Genomic DNA, 18479 nt, shown 5'->3' on the forward strand with positions numbered 1-18479 from the left:
TTGCTTTGCTATTATAGGAATGACTGTGATTGCCTATGCTCTGTTTTGGTCAATACAGATAAAAGGGTTTATCCCAGAGGATCTCACCTCAGTGCCTTAATCAGTATGAATCTGTCTACATAGTACTGATTAAGGATTTACACTTTCTATTTGTTTATACAAGCATTTTTGTTTACTTTTCTCATTATAATGAGAAAAGTAAGCATAGGAATGGTTGGAAATCATTGCAGTTTTTGTAAAACTTAATAATATGTGCAGCACGATCTTTGCTATAAAAGACATTAAAATGGTGGCCTCCAATATTCTAAAAGTAGAAATTTGTAATAGTTATGTCACTGACTTTGTCTGAGACCAACCGTTTTAGAATCCCTAATTCCTTAGTTTATAGTTGAAAAGATAATGTTGGAAAATATAATCAGATTCAGTTAGACTCAGCTCCACTTCTAGTAGGCCAAACATATCAGGCTATTGCATGTCTACCTTATTCTTCAATGACATAAAAGCATATGCAAGTTTAATTACAAAAGTTCTCCCACATGTTCATCTAATGCATTTGATACTATAGTGTACGCAGTTTGATTGTCACTTTAGTCAGATTGCTATGCATTTGTTTTGTGACAAATTCAGCGGCTCAAGCCCTGAGACGCCTCAGACGTTGTGCGTAGTGTGTAATGCAAAAGTTTTTGCAAAAGAAATAGCCATCAGAAACTCGTTTGTTGCATTCATTCGTTCATTACATTACATAAATGATCCTACATTATGCAGATGCTCTATCTGCATTAACAATGATTTACTTGCCTCAGCATGCCAAATGCTTGGAGTACATGCGAAGGCACAACCAATTTTCTGTTTAATTCAACTAATAAATATTTGATGAGTTAGGGATATAGATAAATTCACTTTAAGCCAAAGATGCTTAAGTGATCATTAAGTATGAAAAAATTAGATGGTGACATAATTAGAAAAGTTAATTAACAGTGTTGTGATACAGTGAGAGACTGTGGATTTTATGTGTTATTCCAATTTACACATCCAAACAAAACAGGGTTTTATATAGGACCTTCCAACCTCAAAGCACATTGTGAAGGACGAATGTTTAAAGATACTGTGAAAGCATGCAGAAAGTTAGTGAGCAGTTATAAGGGCTTGATTATTCTGTAAAGTCAATAAAGGCTTTTATGCCAATTATTGAGAAGGAGTCTGTATACATTTTTTTTTCAATATTCCATTTTTAATTTGGCTGGGAAAAGAAAATTAATAATTGTTTTACATTATTTAATATATTTTATAAGATACCTCTCTCATTTCAGATTTCAAACAAAAATCAGCAGCCTAATAATGGCATTAATCTTATGCTACACTTATTAAGGTTATATACTGGCATTTTTACCTTCGTACATGCAACAGGGGGTTACTAGATTGATGCAGCAGGATAGAAGTGAGTCATAATGACACTGAAGTGATTGCAGATGGTCTGCAAACTTGCAGGCAATACGTTTATGAAATACAGACCATGTCAGAATGATGGATGTTGAGCTAGAATATCCATATAAATCTTATGCTAATCGATTTGTTCTCTTAGCCGTTCCAAATTATTCCTGATTATTCATAACAGTGCGAGAGGCACTTTGATAAAGCCAAGACTCTGCAGAGGATTGTGGGTGAGAACAGGAAAAATTGAGCACCACATGCAACAGGTATTTTTAGGGTACTTCCTCTGACATTAAATGTTCTCAGTATTTTATGGTTGAATGTCTTCTGAACCTCAGCCTATGTCTTGAATGAATTTACTCAATGAGCTCTTTTTTTTTTCTTTTTCTTTTTTTTTTGCCATTCAGGGGTCCTTCCTGTCAAGGCCACAGCGGACTGCCCCTGCAGATGCCTGCCTGTATGCTCACCGCTCTCCACCTGTCACCTCATATCTCTGCTTCCACCTCCATCAATGAGCGCTCGGCCCAGCAACGAGCCAACCAACCACTATGAGCCTGTTGCTATGGCAACAGCCGTCTAGGGGATACTTCTTTTGTTCCTCACAAGTCCTTTTTTTCCTCATCTATCATACCATAATTCCATACTCGCAATGTATTTCTTCTGCTCAAATTCCCCGTGCCAGTTTCCTACATCCATCTGCCTTTCTGCTTCCCTCTATTTGCTTTTTTTCAGTCTCCCTCTCATCTCTCTATCTTTTGCACTCTGCATCTTTTTCTTACCTTTTTTAAGCACAACAACCACTACATGTAGTTTGAAACTAATCTGCAAAGTCAGCAGTATTTGCAACTTTTTCGTCAAAGTTCAGCCATATGTTCAAAAACTGCCTTAAAAAGCTGAATAATAAACATTTGTCTCATGTGTAAATGCAGATAAAACATACCTTTATATAAATGCAGGCTGTTGCAGCTTAGTTTGCTTTTTTTTTGTGCAAATGGTATTTAAAGGTTCATATATAAAACACAGCTCAATGTCAATTTTCCTGCAGCTTCATACAAGGCTGCTTGCAGAAGCGAATTTTGGTTTAAGTAGCCTGTAATAATAATCTGTAGTGCAAAATGCAGCATCTTGTTAAAACAGTTCAAGCTATTTTAAGGCAATTTTTACATATCTAGAAACGTTATTAACACAATAAGTATGATTTGCTGCCCTCTACTGAACAAACATGGTATTTTTTAACTATTGATATTGAATGAGTAGATGACAAATAAAATCCCCCCACATTAAGGATCTCAACAATACTATGTGGAAAAAAAAAAAAAAAAAGACATTTAAGAAAATATACTATTTGAATTTCTTTAACTGTGAGACTCTCAACCTTCTCAGTAGAAACATAAGGGATAAATTACCGCTTTAAATATCAAGGATATTATGATGTGGAAAGCGTAATTAAGGTAAATATAATAATTGCTCAGATGAAAATGAGATCCAGATTCTACAAAATATTTATGAACGTTTAAAACCGTAAGGCTGAACATGTTGTACAGAGCTCTAAGGCCATTTAATCCTAAAACTCGTGTGTTTAGGGTAGAAGTGTAACATAGTTTTTGTTTTCTCTATTTATTTATTTATTTATTTATTTATTTATTTATTTATTTATTTATTTTTAATGGATATTATTGATCAAACATTGACAAAACTGTGCTGAATGCTCTTACAGAGCCCCTAGTGGGACATTGAAGGAAAAACTAAAAAATGAACTTTCTGGTGCACATGAGATATTATTTAATGCACACAAGAAAATTTGTTTTTTTTTTTTTTTCTTCACTGTTCATTGCTAAAAATTCTGAACATTGACAAACAAACTATTCAGAACGAAAAAGGATCATTTTCATACCCTGCCCAAACACTATTGAGTAACTCTGGCTCACTGTAAGCATCTCTGATTGGTCCATACAGGATTATGCTGCTGCTGGTCTTCCAAGATGCCGTGCATGTTTGCAAGGGAAGAAATGAGGTCTAAGGATTTTGTCATTAAATCTCAGGTTAGTTCACCCAAAAAATCGCCACCACCGTTTAACTAAATTTTTTCAACACTTTTTTCAGGGAGTGAACTGTGGTTCAATTCTGCACATTTCCACATTTCTGGCTTGCGATCTGGTTCAGTGTCCCCCCCCTACTTCCTGTCTTGCAGAGATAAATTCCAACCTACAAAACCATGAACAGCAGAACAGCTATAGAAAATTTAACAATAGGTTTTTATCATGAAAAGTTCATCTATCCTCCCATCTCTGCTAGAATGACATTTTTGGGGGACTTTTTTGTTACCACAAAAAGGTTTACAATGCTGATCAAATAAAATACAGGTCCTCCTGAGCTGTGAAAGGTTCACACTGCCATTGTTCACTGCTTTTATAATGATCTGTATCTCACTTCAGACGGAGGGCCTTTGTGAGTTTCTGTTTTTAAATCCTCTAGTGCTTGACAGTTTCATGTTGTTTTTATTCCCTGCAAGACCGTTAAAGCGCCGCAAAGACATGAAACGTCACTGGATGTAAAATCAATCAATTCTGTTAAAGTGTACAGCAGCATGGGATTTATGGGCTGCTTTGCATTAGGTGTCTCTGACCTTTACTTAATGGCATGCATGGACATGTCCTTTTACTGAATGTCGGTGTTAAGCGGAGTCACCTGTCAAAATGTTTTCAGCGATGACTTTGACCTGAACCTCCAGCGAGTGCTTGGATGTGTAAGTGATCTCGGCGTTAACGTGGACCACCTCGCCGATGAACACAGGCGACAGAAACTCCGTCTTCTCCACCCGAACCAGAGCTGCTAAACATCGGTCCTACAGAAAGGGAAAAGAAAGGTTAGCGTAATTACAAAAAGAAGAATAAAAGACGAGTCATTTTTCTCGTGATGCAGTTAAATAATAATCAACTTAGAGTAATAACGCTGGAAGACATCTTGTGTCATCCCAGTATGCTTTAGCAAAGCAATGTGTCCAACTAACAATAATGATTTCTATATCTCAAGGTTATCTTTGCAGTCAGGGGGGCATGTTGCTATCCAAAATCCAACATAAATGACCACCAACTCAACTTCTGTTCAAAACAGAATAAATGTCTAATTGTAAATGAGCTTGCATAACATAAGAACTTTGGAATTCCACTTTCAGTCTGCAACTATGGTGTTTCACCAACTGTTTTACCTTCATTAGCTCAGAAAACAATTGAAAACTTTGTCAAATTAAGTAGAGTTTCATGTATTTCTAACTTTGCTCCCACATTTTTCAGCCACCTATAATCATATAAACATAGCCTTTAACATTTGAAGTTCAGCTATTTTTTTTTCTCTCTGGTCAAAGATTAAAGCTGTGCACCGAGCTTTTATGAAAATGTGTTTGTGTCACTGTTAATGTTTGAATCATTTAAACATGAGCTTAGTCATCAAAATCTGATGACTAAGTTCATCAGATTTTGATGAGCTTAGTCATCAAAATCTAAGCTCATAAAGGCAGCATTGACTAAAGAATGCTGTCTATATTTAATCTTCAGTGAGATGACAATCTCAGATGAGATTCAAATGAGATGATAATCGGAGCAAACGTGAGCTAAAGTTCACCGTTTTTTTGTTTTTCGCATCCACACCAGGTGAAAAGTACAACCATGACAGTGAGCCAATTCTAAATTTAACAAAAAAAAATTCCACAATATGGGTCACTTAATGCAACCTGAAATAAAGCGGATATCTCAAATAAAAATAAATAAATAAATAAATAAAAATGTTTTGTTTTAATATTTTGCAGCAGACAGGAAATGAGCAAAAACAGAAGAGGTAAGACACGTTTTCAAGGCCAGTAATTAAACCCTGGTGGCCGTGTGGAGGATTAGCCTCAGGTTTATGAGCCGTATTTTCTTCTTGTTGCATATAATGGATGTTGTGTTCAATGTACCTTCAAAATGGGGGATCGGAACAAGTGATGAAGGCATTTACAGTCTGTGCGACAGAATGCAGCGTCATGCTGCTAATGGTTTAATGCTTGAACTTGGCGTGCTGCACTATGAAGATTCAGGGCTGAGAGGACTTCCTAATATTTTTGCTTACTTCACCACTGGAATAAAAATAATGAGGACTAAATATGGTCAGTACTTACTCCATTCTGTGTGTTGCAGTGTCTCGTGCCGATGATGCTTCCAGCTTCTTCGATCATCTTGAGGATGATGCCGCCGTGAACGTTACCCATAAAATTGGCGTCGTCTGGCAGCATAACCCTGCAGCAAAGCAACAGACTAAGTGTCAGAATCTGGTGGTAACATGTCTGCATTAATAAGTAATTTTGGAGTAAGATAAAGAACCCCACTACAATTGTTGGCGTCATAGTTAAACTTAGGTAAAAAAAAAAATAAGACTTAAAATGAACACACACACACACACACACACACACCCACACACACACATCCACATAAAATCTAAATAGCCAACAGTTATACAGACACAGGTTTCTATTTTGTTGATGTGGCCTGTCCATTTTGATGGAAAATGCCATGTGAGTGACTTTATTTAATAAAGTCACTCACACGGTTATGATGCTGTCTGGAGATGTCAGTTACCAGTTTCCAGGTATACCAAACTTTTACACAATTATGGTTTCAGAAATGCAAAAAAACTTCCATCATGCTAGTAATGGGTGCTTTCAATGAGATGCAGTAAAAAGGGCCAAAGTGACCCAAGTCGTTTACAGTTTTATAGAGCGCAGATTAATACATCACGCCCCCTCCCCTACTTGTTTCTGCACACTTCCAGTCAACTGGCTTAATATAGTTTTCCCTCATTTACAGCAAAGACACATTTGGCTGTTTCATGGTGAAAAACACAAACAGTGTTGTTATGGAAAGTAAAGGAGCACCGCCTCGCATCACACGCTTTAATGTCTGTTAAAAGGTCGACCTCAGAGTGACCTTCAGTGGACAGCTTGATTAAGAACTTAGCAATCACTTTGTTATGCCAGTGTTACTCTACAAAGAACAAAATGAGCATTTTTGATTTTTGCAATAAGCATTCAAAAACTATCACTAAATTTAATAAGCGTTTTTTTTGTCGTTTTTTTGTTTTTCGCTCAAGTATTAGATAAAAAGATTCTTTAACAGCCAATACTTAATGTTGTTTCTTCGGCATTAGATATTTATTTTTCTCCTTTAAACAAAAAGCATACAATTATGGCATGCTATACACTGTCGTATTACATTTTAGCCCAAATTTCTTGTCATTAAGCTGTGATATGTTACTTTCAAGTTATCATACTAATAATCCTAATTCTCGATTGTATTTAATTAGCATGGATCAAGTCAAAAGGCACAGTGCCAGTCTCACAAAGACAAGAAAGACTCAGAGGCCGTAAGTGACTAGTCACAACTGAGACTGATGAAGGTTGCTGCAACAGATTGTTGTGTCCTTGGTGGGTTTCATTGCTAGAAAACAGTAAAGCAGGAGAAAGCATCCTCTGCAGTCCCATGAAAACTTCTTCTCTTTTTTACATTTCTCATAGTTAAAGAACGGGTCTAACAAGACCGACTAATCTTGTGAATCAGAAAGTAAGTCATGCTTAACAACAGAAGAATGCAATTCATAATGAAAGGAAATCCATCTCATAACACCTTTCTTAATCTTTCACTGCGATGTGGTTTAGTTCCCACAAAACGCCCCATTCACTCAGCTTCTCATGTGAGTGCAGAAGGCTTCCTGTGAAACATTTTTCAGTTGGGTGGGGAAAATTAGTTTTCAGCACTGAAAATGCTCCAAGAGCTGTAAGATCACAGTGACCTGAGTGTTCATGACTCAGAACAAAGCAAAGCGACTTTCACAGCTACACACACAATAAGTATGAGATAATAAAACAGGGTTAGTGTTGTGAAACCTGATGAGTCTGATGAACTTTTAACAGTTGTAGTATGTGGTATCAGCAGGGGTGTGGATGCTGTAACAAGTTTAGATATGAAGCTGAAAACTAGTTTGAAACTTAAGATCAGTGAATAGTTAAGTTTTTAAATTATTCTTTTTATAATTAAGCTATGCGCGTTTAAAAACCCCCCGAATACAACAAAAAAAAAGTTTATATTTCTCAGTGCAATAAAGTACCTGCTGAGTTGGAATTTCTTTACCACATCCTCACATCCAGCTCCCACATCTGTACAGTCGTCCCTGCAGCCTGGTTGACTTTGACTAGGCTTCCGTTTTTCCATCACTGCTACTGTTTTGTCCACTTCATCTGCTGCCTCTTTACAATCCATCTTCGCACCCTGTTTTGGCTCTGTTCTCTCTCGACGCCTCCCTGCTACTGTGATCTCTGGTTTTGACAATGTTCTTACAACTGATGTCATGCAGGGTAAACCCCAAGCCGGCTAAAAAAGTTGTCCGAGACCAGACGAACCTGATCTCGGCAGACACTCAACAACAGACAAATAAAATCTGACGTCGTCAGGACAGGAAGAACAGGAATTGTGTCAAACAATGACATCACGTAGTGACGTGAAAAAATGACGCACCGTTGGTCACAATTTGTTTCGTAAATGCCTGAGTAAAAAGTAGCCTGGATTTTCAATTAAGTCATAAATCTAGATTAAAATGTCTTTGGTTTTTTTGAGGTTTTTTTTTTAAACAAAAAAACACCCTCAAGCTAATGTTTGTGTAACTCAGCATCCTGTAGTTTTTTACTACATTGTACCCACCTCTTAGTGTTTTTTTATGAATTTTTACACCTAAAGTTCTTGGATATCTGCCTATTTTTGTAATTTCCTGTTCAAATGTGGTTAATAAAATTCACATCTCCTAGAGTAATGCCGTGGGTATTTTTGTTTGTTTTTACACCTTTGACTATGTCGTAGCAGTCATTCTATTCTCATATGAAAAGCTTTTTACAATTAGATTTGAAACTAGAGTTGGGTTGATTGCTCCAATCCGCACTGAAATAAGGTTGAAGCAATTTGTCTTTTGCCTTCGTTAGAATGCAACTTTTGATTTTGCAAACAAATTAGCTGCTTCACTGCTGGATTGTTTTAAAAAAAACAACACAGTTACTGAGTGAAGAAGGCAGAGTTATCGTCAGTATCAGGAGGGGGAAAAAACAACCCATAAATGGACATTTTGGCAACAAAACATTTCCTTTTAAGGTATTCTCCTTTTCCCTGCAACCAAACAAGTCAACTACTTTTACTTATTTGCATCCACGCCCACGTGTGAAATGTTCTTGCTTTCTAAAACAAACACGCACTCAGTGCTCTACAGCGTTGTAGAGTACAGCATAGTAGAAAGAAAGATTCAAAGAAGCGCAAAAGATCAGCTCCGGCCATTCTATACACGTGTAACTTTACTGACTCTTTGATCATCTAAATGTTCGATACATGAATCACTTCAAAGCTTCTGCAGGCTTAAATGCTGAAATGTTTCAAGTTCTGACTGCTTCAAACTTGTTAAACTGGATGCAACCATAAATCCTAATCAGTACTCTTAAGTTTATTTTCTGTGAGAAAAGTGTTTGATAAAACTGCCAGTATACAGTGCCTTGCAAAAATATTCATACCTCTTTTACTGTTTATGTCATAGACCTATTCAAAGTATTGCATAATGTTTAGGGAGAAGGAAATTTGTATGTCTATCAGCTTTGCACCTTATGCTGGGTTATCTCTCCAATCTTTGCACTTTTAGAGGTTTTGCACATTCTTCTTCGCAAAACAGCCCAAGCACAACGTGCCACAAATTCTAAATTAGATAGAACTCTGAACTTTGACAGAGCCACTACACTCGAATTTGCATTCCTCTGTCTCTGTAACAATTGTTTAGTTGCATCTAAAAGGTTTTCATATAGGATTGTTTAGATTGATCTGTCCCCTCATCAACTCTAACCAGTTTCAAAATCCCTGCTAAGGAAAAGTCTCTTAATTTCTCTCTTAAAATTCCAGTAGTTTACATTGACATTTGTGTTTTTACCTGAAAAACATGTTGAAATACTTATTTTTGATTCGATTAATAATGAAGATTCAATCTACAGTCACTGGGGTTTCATTAAACAAAGTAAAAACCCAATGGCATTGGTAGGTTAAACGATGAAACTGTATACCATTGGTTAGCTTGAAGCTAGACTGGGATGTGACGACCTCAGATATTAGACATATTGCGATTGAGTTATGTAGCGCCCTCTGCAGGCGAAAGAGAATAGCTACAGCCGTACATGGTGAGTTTATTCATAGAAGGGATTTTTTTAATACACCGGCTATTAGATTAGCATTCACTACAGAGTAGTCTGCTGAATAACTGTTTCCTTCTATGTCGTGTATTTTTAATAATATCTTTAAAACATAAGTCCAAAGATTTTTCAGGAGTCACAGGAGAGGAGATATCGATCTCTTGCTCTTAAAAATTAACCTTTATTTTAGCTTTTAGGCTATAACGAGCTGTTCTAGGCAGTTAAAGCGCTTCCTGCCCAGGTCGCTAATCGAGCTAAGGTCATCTCACAGCTAAGATCCTTAAAACAGCAGCTGCAGGCTGTGATAAACCGAAGCAGAATACATATTGTGGAGCGCTGACTTAATAAAGGCGGTGTTTTCACGGACGAAGTGGACATCTTGTGTTAGAATGAGTCCCGAAGCGGCGGATTATCCGGGTTATCATGCGGGTGAGCAAACGGTCACACGGCGGCGCGAGCAGAAAGCGCTGTGCTCATCATTACCGACAAACCAAGCGAGTCTTATCTTCGCCCCACATTAGAAAATTAACCATGGACGCCATACCTGCATAACTGGAGGGAGGATGCTTCGTCCATCCCCGGCGACGACATGGTTTGGTCTCCCCTGGACTGCCGGTGTCGTGTTCCTGCGTGATACTGAGTAATCAGGCAGACTCCCCCGGCGGCGTCCCAGGGCTGCTGTGGTCACCGTGCCTCTTTCAGGACTGTTTGAAAGGGGAAAGTAACGGAGACCGCAAAAATGTTGACCAGATTATTCATTATTATGGTTTACACTTTATAAAGTAAAGGAAACTTGAATGGCGTTTATATACCGAGCTCTAGTGAAATAAGATGTCTTTGTGCAGTAAAAACTGAAACTATGTCAGTACTTTAACTTACCAGAAGGGGGCAGCAGAGACCGCTCAAACATCATCCTCACCAGTGTTACATTTGATCATGTCTGTAGGTGGCGCATTTGAACTAAACATTTGTCCCACAGCAGACATGCTTATAACAGTGCGATTAATTATTTATTCAATAAAGTGCCCGTGTTGATTCACATTCTATGCTATTTTTGCACCAATATGTAATGTTACATTAATCAATATTTATTTATAGAGTCTCTTTTTAACAGGCACAGTCTGGCGATGCGTTTTACACAACTAAAATTCAACTGCTGAAATAAATTTCCCTCAATAAGATATGCAGTAGTTTGAAAAATTAAAGTGAACTCCAAATTATAAAAACTGTTTAAATAAGTTTGGAAAAAGAAGCAAAGGATAGTGAAAAGCACAATATATTAAAATTACACCAGTTTATAAACCAGAACATAGAAAAAAATAAGAAAAAGCATATTAAGTGCTTTATGGTTAGATTTTGCAGTTAAAGTGTGTTTAGGTATATTTTTTTTATCCTTTTTATGGTCTCTTTTTTCTTTTTCTTTTTTTATTTCTACACCCTAGCTCTTAAATCCAGTTTCCCTTTAATTTTAGCTCTAATTTGAAAATAATACTTTTAATTGATTTTATTTTTCATTCATTTATTGTTTTTAAGGCAGCAAGCGAATCCCCATTAAGTATGCACAGAGGGGAAAAAAACAACTCAAGACGTAACCACGACATCGTAGTTTTATTTATTTACATCACATATAGGTGCTGCAAACAGCACAAGTACAGCACGTCCCCAAATGAAGATACTCTTACAGAGACATTCAATGTCTACAAAGTCCATTTGCACTGATTCAGAATTCTGAAGTCTTTTGTGCAAATCCGTACACATAATGACCCCCAGGGTCTTACAGGGCTGTTTCAATAGCCCTTCATCATTCAATCCAGCGAGAGGACTAAATATTGAACGTATACATACATGCGGATTTAAGAAGAATACGACTGTCTAACATTGTCAACTTACACAAGACAACGGACCTGCGCGCAAAACTCAAGTATATAATACTTCATCAAACCACTTCAACAATAAGTTCTAAAGAACCATACATATTTACAAGTAATTCAACTTAAAAATAGTACATCAGAATAGCACGATAAAAGAGTCCTCGTCGTTAAAGATGAGGGATCTTTAACTGCGGAGCTCTACCAGGGTCTCCACACAGCAACGCGGACTGGCTGCGGGCCTGACTGCGCTCGGCTGGCTGCTGACGCTGGCTGGCTCTCCAGGCTGGCACTGACGCAGGTTTTCAGGGTCAGGATTTTTTGATGGAGCAGAGGGAAAGCCCTGGCGTTATGGGCGCAACATTTCGGGCAGGTCGACGCGCTGTTCGCAGACATGGACTTCTGGACGAAGTCCTCGACTCGCTGGCGCGCTTCTTGCTCCAGGTTGGTTTTGGGGAGCAGAGCGGGGACGCGCTGGAGGCAGGCTTTGAAACCTTCTCTGTAGCTGTCTGCTGGACCTGAAAAGACGAATAAACGTGAGTTTTTATGTTCACAAATGGAGTCCGGGGCTTAAGTGCTGATTGAAACGATTTAGAGGCGCAGAATTCTTACTCACTTTTGACGTTAACAGGAGGAATGTCACTGAGGAACTTCACGGTCATTTCCAGGATGTCGGCTTTCTCCAGCTTGGAGTAGCGGGTTTTCTGTTAAGAAAAAAAAAAACACAAAGGCGAATGTTAAACACGCAGAGTTCAAAGTTATCTTGAGTTTATGGAGCCACATTTTAACTTTGCTTATGATAAAATTAGAATAGAGAGGCTTACGTCTCTGCCTGTGAGCGGAAGAATAAGATTCTTCAAGTGGTTCAGGCTGTCGTTGATCCGGGCGCGCCTTCGTTTTTCCATCAGTGGTTTCATAGTCTGAAGAGAACACAGAGAGTTTGAGTTTACATTCATATGGCTAAAAAATTGGAGCTGATCCCAAAAACAAAAACAAAACAGGCATTTAGCTTACCTTTCTCAAATCCAGAGCCTCTTTCCTTTTGGCCACAGTCAGCCTTGGAGAAAAAGACTGGAGAGCGTCATAGATCGTGTTTGGAGACATTTCTCAGTGTCGTCTTTGTACCACAGAAGCGTTCAAGAGCTAAATCGGGGAGGATGTGTCGCTAACGGACTGATGATTCGGTATTTATCCAAGTCCGCGGCGTCGGTTTCCGTGCGTCACGGCTACGCCCCCAAGCCGACTCAAACGATCCGGACTGGACCGTATGCGACAAAATCAACACAAAAGCATTGGATTTAATAAGATAACCATCTGTTCACAGTTTATAAGGTATGTGAAAAAAAATTGCGTGTCTGCAATTTGATCCACAGACATAAACCAAACAAAAGCTGCGTCAGAAAGCTGGAGAAATCAGTCCGTAAAGACGCACAGCATTGCAAATCATATGGTGGGTTATTTACCTACCAGAAAGTAATTTTCAAAACTCCCAAACAGACATCAACACCACTTTTTCTTTTTTGCTTAGTGGTTGAATTATTTTACGATTCATTCTTTGAACAAAAACTCTAATATTAGTGCGCAATTGCGCAACAAAGCACAGCTTTGGTGCTTCTCGAAGTTTGACATGAACAATAAGTAACTTGAGATAAAAATGTTTTAATTTGTGTATATGTATTTTCAAACAATATCTCTATAACACATAGATAAGAAGGCTTTTGAATCGCTGGATGTCCTGGTGTAATTTGATTATAATTACGTTTAACCCTAAATGTTCCTTTTTGTGATCTTCTCTGGTCCTCTTTATAATAACAAAGTTTAAATTGTTCTATGTATTTTGAATGAAAATCCAGACCAAAGCAGGTTGCAGTACGTGCATCACTCACATAGGGGTCAGGTTTGTGTGTGTTCAGAAAATTATCCCCTCAAACACACACTTGTTCTCCGATCACACACCCAAGCCACGCTAGTTTTATATAACATCTGCTCCTATACTTTGACAACAAAAGCTTAGCATATCCATATGACGTTTTTATGCAGTTTTTGTCTGGAGGCTCGGGGGAGGGTCTCTACCTGTAGGGAGTGTCCGACTGCAGCTACCCCTTCAAGCAGAGGTGGGGGCCGAAAAATCGGGGGATAAAGTGGGGATGGGGGTGCTCGTTAACAACAGCTTTTGCTTAAAATAAAAATTACGCCATTTTGATTGTTTTTTTGTTTTGTATTTTTGTTTGTTTGTTTGTTTTTTTCCAGAGCTTGAATTTTGCGAAAGTTTAAGTCGAGTTTGACACGAAGCGTCCGTTGAGTACGCGTCGTTTCTCTTTCAATTCTCTGCAAACGACCATCTAAAATGTGCACCAATGTTTCTGGTTTTGAATTAAAAAAACTGAAGCGACATTGACAGCCCATCAAATGCCTCTGCACTCAGGGGAACCACGCGCGCAGCACGCGCCACGGGGACCAGATGGCTGTCTGTTACAAATCCCCGACCCCACCCTCACCCTGTAGCTCCATTTTATCACCACCATCTCTCCTCCCCCATTCATCTCCTGCGTCGTGGCTCTCGATCCCTCCGATTCTTATCCGAAGCAGTGGGACACGCGCGTGCACCGTCTCCTACAACCCCCTCATCCCTTTTTCCCCCACCCCGCCGTACCCCTCCAGCCCAAACTTCAAAATTCAAGACACATGATCTCCACGGTGTTTTGGCTTGGGTATCCCGTCTGCACGCATCTCATAGGTCTGTCCTATTCCGGTCCAATCACAACACGCCATTCTCCCACTCCCCCACCTCCATTTAACTCTTCCTTAGTTTGAGTCTGGATGTTTTTCAGCGTCCAAGCTATCGTTCATTAGTTCTGGCCACAAAAGGCAAAAAAGAAAGAAAGAAAGAAAGAAAGAAAGAAAGAAAGAAAGAAAGAAAGAAAGAAAGAAAGAAAGAAAGAAAGAAAGAAAGAAAGAAAGAAAAATGTCGGTGGTTGAGGACAAAAGATTCTGGGCATGACTCAGATTCTTTCTACAGGAGTGTTACATCGTGTTCCCATGGACAATTTTCAATTTTATGTGGACACTAAGGATGACAATATATATATAGGCTAATCCAATTCATTACAAAAACATTTCAAACGTTGAAATAAGATCATGTTGATGATCATAGCTCACAGTTGATGAAACACAAATTCAATAGACCATAAGAGTACGATTTAAAAAATATATATTGACAATACAGAATTTCTAGCACTGTGTTTTGGTCTACACAAGGGTAAGATACAAAAAGTTGAAGAAGATGGCTGTTCACAGAGCGCTGTGTCCAAGCATATTAATGCAAAGTTAAGTGGAAGGATAACATTTAGCAGAAGTAGGAGGAGAAATTTACCGCAGTTAGCTTTAAAAAAATCCACATGGTAGAACACTATTAAAATACAAGACAAACAATACTTCAAGAGCAAATTTAAGAGTAATAAGAAAGAAAAAACAATGGATATGGACATGAAAATTGAGATTAAAAAGGTCTGCATTGTTAAAATTGGCAACCAGATTATTGCCAATTGCAAATTGCTTAAACTTTGCTTATATAATTAGTTCTTCAACAACGCTGTCTATAGGTTAAAATTATGTTTTATCATCATTAAATTTATGTGACATTTTTGCATTGATAAATGTTATGTATTTGAATTATGAAGACCAGCAGCATGATTTTGTGGTGAAGTAACAAAGACAAGCCCTTTCCTGGAACCGAGCGGCACACTTGCTGCACGCGTCCCTCACCTACCCCCCACCATCCCCGCAGCAACAGAGGAGGGTGATGAAGAGGGAGGGGCTCAGCACCCCTCCGTTTCCTTCTTACGATAAGAGCCCCCTTCGTTTGTCTTTTCAGGCAAATTCAGCGTCAGAAACCCATCTGTGCGGTCAGGATAACATTGAGCCTTTGTCTGACCGTGGAGCGACACATCATGGGAATGAAGAAACACAAGCTCCAGAGCAAGTGACTTTTACCGCAGCGTGGTGGGAGAGAGACGCCATTCAGTGCTTTTCATGCCATTTAACAAAATAAGCGCAGTTTTAGGATTGTTTTTTTTATTATTATTATTTACCGCCATAAACATAAACTCTTTCAGAAATTTAGAGTATTAAAATGTTCATGTGGACAGGTCCAAGAGAACAAAAATAGCATGTAACGGATTTTATAACCAGTAGCCAAAAATAATCAAGTATTTTGTAAGGATAACATCTACCAAATATGTATATACACAGAGGCGTCAAATGTAAAAGTTTCTTCGGTTGGAAAAGCTAAAGCTCAACTGCAAAATAGGGAAACTTGCCTACTTATAGTTATGAAATTATTTTATATGAAAGAGAAGCTTTCTACTAGTAAGCAAGCAAGCTTAAAACAAAAAATGTTTTTAGATATTAAAAAATACTACAAAAAGTACAGAATATTTGATATTTCATTTAGTCCATTATGAGAGTATTAATTTTAGCATTCAGAAGCACGAGGGCTGTGCTGTCCTCACAACATGTGACTATATGCTAGACAACCAGCGAACAACTAACAAAAGGTTTTCGCACAAGGACGGCTTTTCTTAACGAATGAGTTTTTGGAAACGTGTTTTTGTTACTGAACAAAACATTAAGATAATACACTTATCTTAATACACTTATCGTAATGCAACACTCGAAACGTTTTTTTAACTGATATATAACAAGAAAGGGAAAAAAATCATTACTAGTCAATAGACACAATATTGCTATTTATCGACCAAAAAGACAACACATGTCTTCCAATCAAATAAATACTTACAAACACTAATGTTTTCCAAGGTTCAAAGCGTAAAAAGTACATTCAAAGTGTTCACGAGCTGTTTCCTTTGTCCTAACTGCCTAAATCCATGTTGACTAGGTTACCGGAAAAGATAGTTTGCTGCCTAGAGCGCTCACTCGGTCATGTTTCTGCAAAATCAGTATGACATAAAGGTTGTTTGCTACACATGTTACACTGATAAAAAATGTCCAACCCCCCCAAAATATAACTCTTCTTTGCATGAATTTAGTAATACAACTTGATAATTATGAACTTATTTGCCAAGTTCTTCATGCAACTTATTTTCACTATAAAAGAATTTACACTATTTGATCAAATGACAGTAGGCTACACAGTGGTGTAGTTGGTAGCACTGTTGCCTTGCAGCAAGAAGGTAATGGGTTCAATTCTCAGCCTGTCTGCATGGAGTTTTCATGTTCTCCCAGTGCATGTGTGGGTTCTCTCCAGGTACTCAGGCTTCCTCCCACTGTATAAAAAAATGACTGTCAGGTTAATTAATTGGTCTCTCTAAATTCTCCCTGTGTGTGTGTGTGTGTGTGTGTGTATGTGTATGGTTTTTGTCCTGTCTGTCTCTGTGTTGCCCTGTGACAAACTGGCGACCTGTCCAGGGTGTACCCTGCCTCTCGCCCGGAACGTTAGCTGTAGATGGGTACCAGCGACCCTTTCGACCCCACTAAGGGAAAGGGTGTTAGAAAATGGATGATCAAATGACATCACAAGAGCTTTTCCAGCTATTGGTTAAAGTAGGAGCTGAAACAAAAACTGCTGGCAACACATCTGATAACACACCTTTGTCTCTAAGTAAAGAGACAAAGGTTTGATGTGTCGTTCCATGTTAGGTAGGCTTTTCAGACCCACCCAATGATCTCCAAGGTTGCGTCCTCAACACACTCTAGTGTTCTTGTTCACCCAAGATTGCCTCCAAACCACAGTTCAAACACACAAAACAATCTTGAATTCATAGATAACACAACCATTGAGGGCCTGAACTCATGAACAGTGATACACCAGAGAGGGAAACCCCAAGCTCGTAGTAAAGGAAGATTCTGGAGCAACACCAAAACTGCTCCAAAGCTCCCATTAACTCCTCCACTAGACCCTGTCTAGTGTGGCTGGATTAGTTTGGGATAATTTTCATTCAACCACAATGTTTGTTTCTGATAAGAAAACAAACACTTGAATGATAACAAAAGTAATGTAAAGGGAATGTCTTTTTTATATGTTTATATATTCATTGAAATTGTCTTAAAATTCTTCATTTTGACAATTGTCTTTCAATAAGCTGTGAAAAATTCTTGATTGCCAGCAACACAGCTCATTGAACGTTTACACTGGTATTCCGAGGACTTTGGTAAAGAATTCCAGGTCTTTGAGGTTCAATGGTCTCCATGCCATCACCCTAATCTTTAGCTCCTCCAGATTCAAGCTGGGACACTGGTTGGACCATTCCACAACAGAAACCAGAAATGTTTTGCCTTGTTTTGTTCAATCTGTTGAAGTAAGTCATTTTTCTTGTTAAAAAAAAAATGGCTCAGTACGAAGATTCATGCAGTCTGAATCTGGAAAAAAAATAAAACTTTTTAAATCCTCTGTCGAGAAGTTGTTATTTTTATGTTTAAAAAGCTTGGAAATCAAAGGATTGTGCAGTGGATCTTCTAAAAGGGAGGTTAACAATTATCAAAATCTTTCTCAGACCATTTCTTATTTTATTACAGGGCTGTGGAAGCATAGGCTGTAAAAAAGGACACAAACATTGGTCGAGTGATATATTGTCCAGATAAGGCCTCCTCAGGTGTTAACATTGGGTCATATAACCATTGTAGGTTTTGTTGAGTGCTTAGGGTTGTTGTCTTGCTGGAGGCTGAACCTCCAGCAAGACAGCCTCCAGCCCAGACTCGAGTCTTTTGCAGCCTCTAACAGGTTTTCTGCAGGCTTGCAGATTTATTGCCATCCACCTTACCAGAAACCGAACAGCTTCCCTGTCCCTCCTGAAGAAAAGACTAGACATAGCATGACACTTTCCCTATCATTTCTTACAGAGGGGACGGTGTTTTCAGAGTGACATGCAGAGTTATACCACAAGGTTTGCACAAGGTCTATTAAGGTCTACCAGAGCATCTCC

At 38.4% G+C, this 18479-nt stretch overlaps 2 protein-coding genes across 6 annotated transcripts in view; both read right to left on the reverse strand.

Moving 5' to 3' along the window:
* Positions 1–16437, reverse strand: part of acot7 (acyl-CoA thioesterase 7) — a 54034-nt gene extending 37597 nt beyond the window's left edge. For 2 of the 5 annotated variants that reach the window (XM_007553413.2, XM_016672187.1), the window contains exons 1-4: positions 16337–16437; positions 10215–10374; positions 5585–5702; positions 4120–4276 (exon numbers count right to left, since the gene is read on the reverse strand). In XM_007553413.2, coding sequence (XP_007553475.1) covers positions 4120–4276; positions 5585–5702; positions 10215–10261 — 322 coding nt within the window. In that variant the 5' untranslated portion in view covers positions 10262–10374; positions 16337–16437. Of the gene's footprint in view, positions 1–4119; positions 4277–5584; positions 5703–7566; positions 7759–10214; positions 10441–10482; positions 10500–16336 lie in introns of those variants that run through there. The other 3 variants (XM_016672188.1, XM_007553412.2, XM_007553411.2) reach the window with 3 other exon arrangements.
* Positions 11260–12838, reverse strand: LOC103138989 (transcription factor HES-2-like). Its single transcript, XM_007553414.2, has 4 exons — positions 12553–12838; positions 12363–12458; positions 12155–12242; positions 11260–12056 (listed from the first exon to the last, which is right to left on the reverse strand). Exons 1-4 carry the CDS (start codon positions 12640–12642, stop codon positions 11740–11742), a joined length of 591 nt encoding a protein of 196 aa, XP_007553476.1. The 5' UTR covers positions 12643–12838; the 3' UTR covers positions 11260–11739.
* Positions 16438–18479: the final 2042 nt, after the last annotated feature.

Source organism: Poecilia formosa, unplaced genomic scaffold (assembly GCF_000485575.1).
Source record: "Poecilia formosa unplaced genomic scaffold, Poecilia_formosa-5.1.2 Scaffold56, whole genome shotgun sequence".
Lineage (NCBI taxonomy): Eukaryota > Metazoa > Chordata > Actinopteri > Cyprinodontiformes > Poeciliidae > Poecilia > Poecilia formosa.